General features: G+C 32.8%; 1 protein-coding gene across 1 annotated transcript; it reads left to right on the top strand.

The window, feature by feature from the left end:
* Positions 1–1,060: 1,060 nt before the first annotated feature.
* On the top strand, positions 1,061–2,206 carry LOC107472655 (F-box/kelch-repeat protein At3g23880-like). Its single transcript, XM_016092157.1, has one exon. It carries the CDS (start codon positions 1,061–1,063, stop codon positions 2,204–2,206), a length of 1,146 nt encoding a protein of 381 aa, XP_015947643.1.
* The last annotated feature ends 391 nt before the right edge of the window (positions 2,207–2,597 follow it).

The following is a 2,597-nucleotide window of genomic DNA, read 5'->3' as shown; positions in this document are numbered from 1 at the left end:
AATTATGTACTCCATCTAATCAATATTATTCTATTTATTTAAAAAGATGTTGTGTAATTAATATCTCTTAATATTAATGTCAAGTTCTCTGTTTCCTATCAAATTGAAGATAAAGTTATATTGTTATAGACTTATAGTAAATTCCATACAAATAAGACAAGATTGTTTTCCCTACTAAGTTAAATATTAACTATTCCAAATATCTTAGTTCGAAATAGCCTCACCTTGGGAAAGATTTCTTGAACAATAGAACCAAACAAACCTTAGTTAAAGAGATGAGATAAAGTATCTAGAAATGATTTCTTTACTATCTTCAATTAATGAGTGGTTTCATATCAACATGAGAGATATTATCTCTTTAAATGTGTGTCAGTGGTCTGAAGCTTATTAAAGTAAACCCAATAATCGATGAAAATTGCATCAGGGATTTTCTCAATTTAGATTATGTATTAATACCTGGTGAAACCCAATGATTTGACTGGCCAAATAATTACCCATTTCATATATTGGTCTAATTTAACAATAAAGGAGTCTATTATAATATTGTAGTTATATAAATGAATAAAGAAAGCTTATCTATTTACTAAAAAAACAAAGCAACAATGTAGTATATATCTGCAGAAGCAAAGGATATAAGTAGAATTAAGTCAAGGAACACATATGCAATGCTTTAACTTATATAGTCCATTTCACAACTTAATTGCATTTCAAAAAATAATTTGAGATAAAAACAATCTCCAACATTGACATGTCTTCACCAAATAGGATCAAGCATTCTCTTTTTCATTAATTAATTGGTAACATTAATCTGAGAATCAATGAATATTCTTTTTCTCTATTTGTTGATAGCATTGTTTTTTTTCCATATTTAGTTTACTCAAAGGCATTAGGCAGGTGACCTTAATATTATTATCCTATAAGTGATACATACATCATTCTATAAATACTATATCAGAACTTAAATAAGTCTTCACAGTTAAACTAAAACACTCAAATAAGTCTTCTACTCATCCTTCTTCCCTCTACAATAAGCCAGTATTTCATTACTAAAAATACCACCATGAGTGATGTTCCTCCTAAAAGGGTTAACATTCCAGATCTTCCGATGGAGATTATGTTGGAAATTTTTTATCTGTGTGATGTATCTACCATTCTCAATACTCGAGCAACATGCAGGTTTTGGAGAAAAAATCTCAGTTCATATGCTTTTTTAGAAGAGATTGCAAGAAGGTGGAAGAGCAAGGGTTGTTCCATCTTTGCTCACTTTGGCTACTCTTCTGATTGGACAAAGTCACTAGACTGGGTCATGAATATGAGTGCCTTAACTGGTGAGACTTCTCCACTTCACTTCCCATTCCTGTTAACTGCTGAAGGTTGGTTCCAGATAGTTGGAGTTGAAAATGGCATTGTTTGTATACGCTACTCTTCTATGGGTAACAAAAGCTACTTGCTCACCTGGAATCCGATCTCCCGTTACTCTAAAATCATTTCTGACCCTAATAAACATTACTGTGAAGGTTGTGCTTTTCTTTACTCTTTTCTGTACTATCCAAACACGCTTGACTATGCTCTGCTGCACGTGTACATGGAAAATCCAGATAGCTCCACATGTGTTTTAACCATGTACACAAGTTTTAGAAGAAACTGGAATGTTACAGTTCCATGCCCAGAGAATGCACGTAGGTTGAATCCAGCCTATGTGTCAGTTAATGGTGTTGTTTATTGGGTTAGTGTCATTACTGACGAAGAGGATATTCAGCCTCCTTATATAGTTTCTTTCAATATTATCACTTACTCCTTTGATCAGATTTCACTTCCAAATGAAGGACTTCAAGGTTCCCATACTCTTTTAGTCCGAAGTGGGCACCTATGTGTTGCTGCTAATATTGGTGATGATTACTCATATAACTCAGTCATTTGGCAACTTGACCAGAATAGTTCTAGCTTTAACTGGACTAAACTATTTTCCTACAGTGGCATTGGGCCGTCTTACATACCTGCTACCATTGTTGATGATGATATTATTCAGATTAAGGAAAGACATCTAGAAGTTGAAGATATACATGACTTCAGATTCACTCACTTTCATATACGCCGTTATAGTCCAGTTACTGGCTCAAAGAAGACTCTTCAATGGGTTAATTATGACAATGTAGTCAAATTATGGACACTACACAAATTCTACCCAGGACTATTCCCGGTGTGATATGCAAGTTTGGTTCTTTAATGATCGTATTGTGTTAGGTCTATGCATCTGGTGTGATTCTAATTAAGTTTTTTCTTTCTTTCTAGGTTTGTAATGGAATGTGTGTTTGTTGTTGCTATGTCATGTTGCTTGTGTGAGATGTTTTTAGACATTTCTACTTATGTATTTTAATGTTTATGTTTTTGCTGTTGAATGAGCATGTTCGTATAGTGATCGTGTGATGTTTGTTGGCATAATTAAGTAATCAACATATGAGGTAACTGAGCTTTCATAACAATTGATAATATTATTTTTCAAACTTTCAACTTAGAAAAAAAAAAGTTACCTACCATAAATAATCCAAATTCATAATAAAAAACGGTGACATTAAGAAAGAAGCTTCCTAAACTAC

Source organism: Arachis duranensis, unplaced genomic scaffold (genome assembly GCF_000817695.3).
Source record: "Arachis duranensis cultivar V14167 unplaced genomic scaffold, aradu.V14167.gnm2.J7QH unplaced_Scaffold_232081, whole genome shotgun sequence".
In the NCBI taxonomy this organism is placed as follows: Eukaryota; Viridiplantae; Streptophyta; class Magnoliopsida; order Fabales; family Fabaceae; genus Arachis; species Arachis duranensis.
This window is presented reverse-complemented; position numbering and strand designations above follow the sequence as displayed.

Bases quoted from the DNA above. Each gene is read 5' to 3' on its own strand.
- LOC107472655 (XM_016092157.1), top strand. From the start codon at position 1,061: ATGAGTGATGTTCCTCCTAAAAGGGTTAACATTCCAGATCTTCCGATG.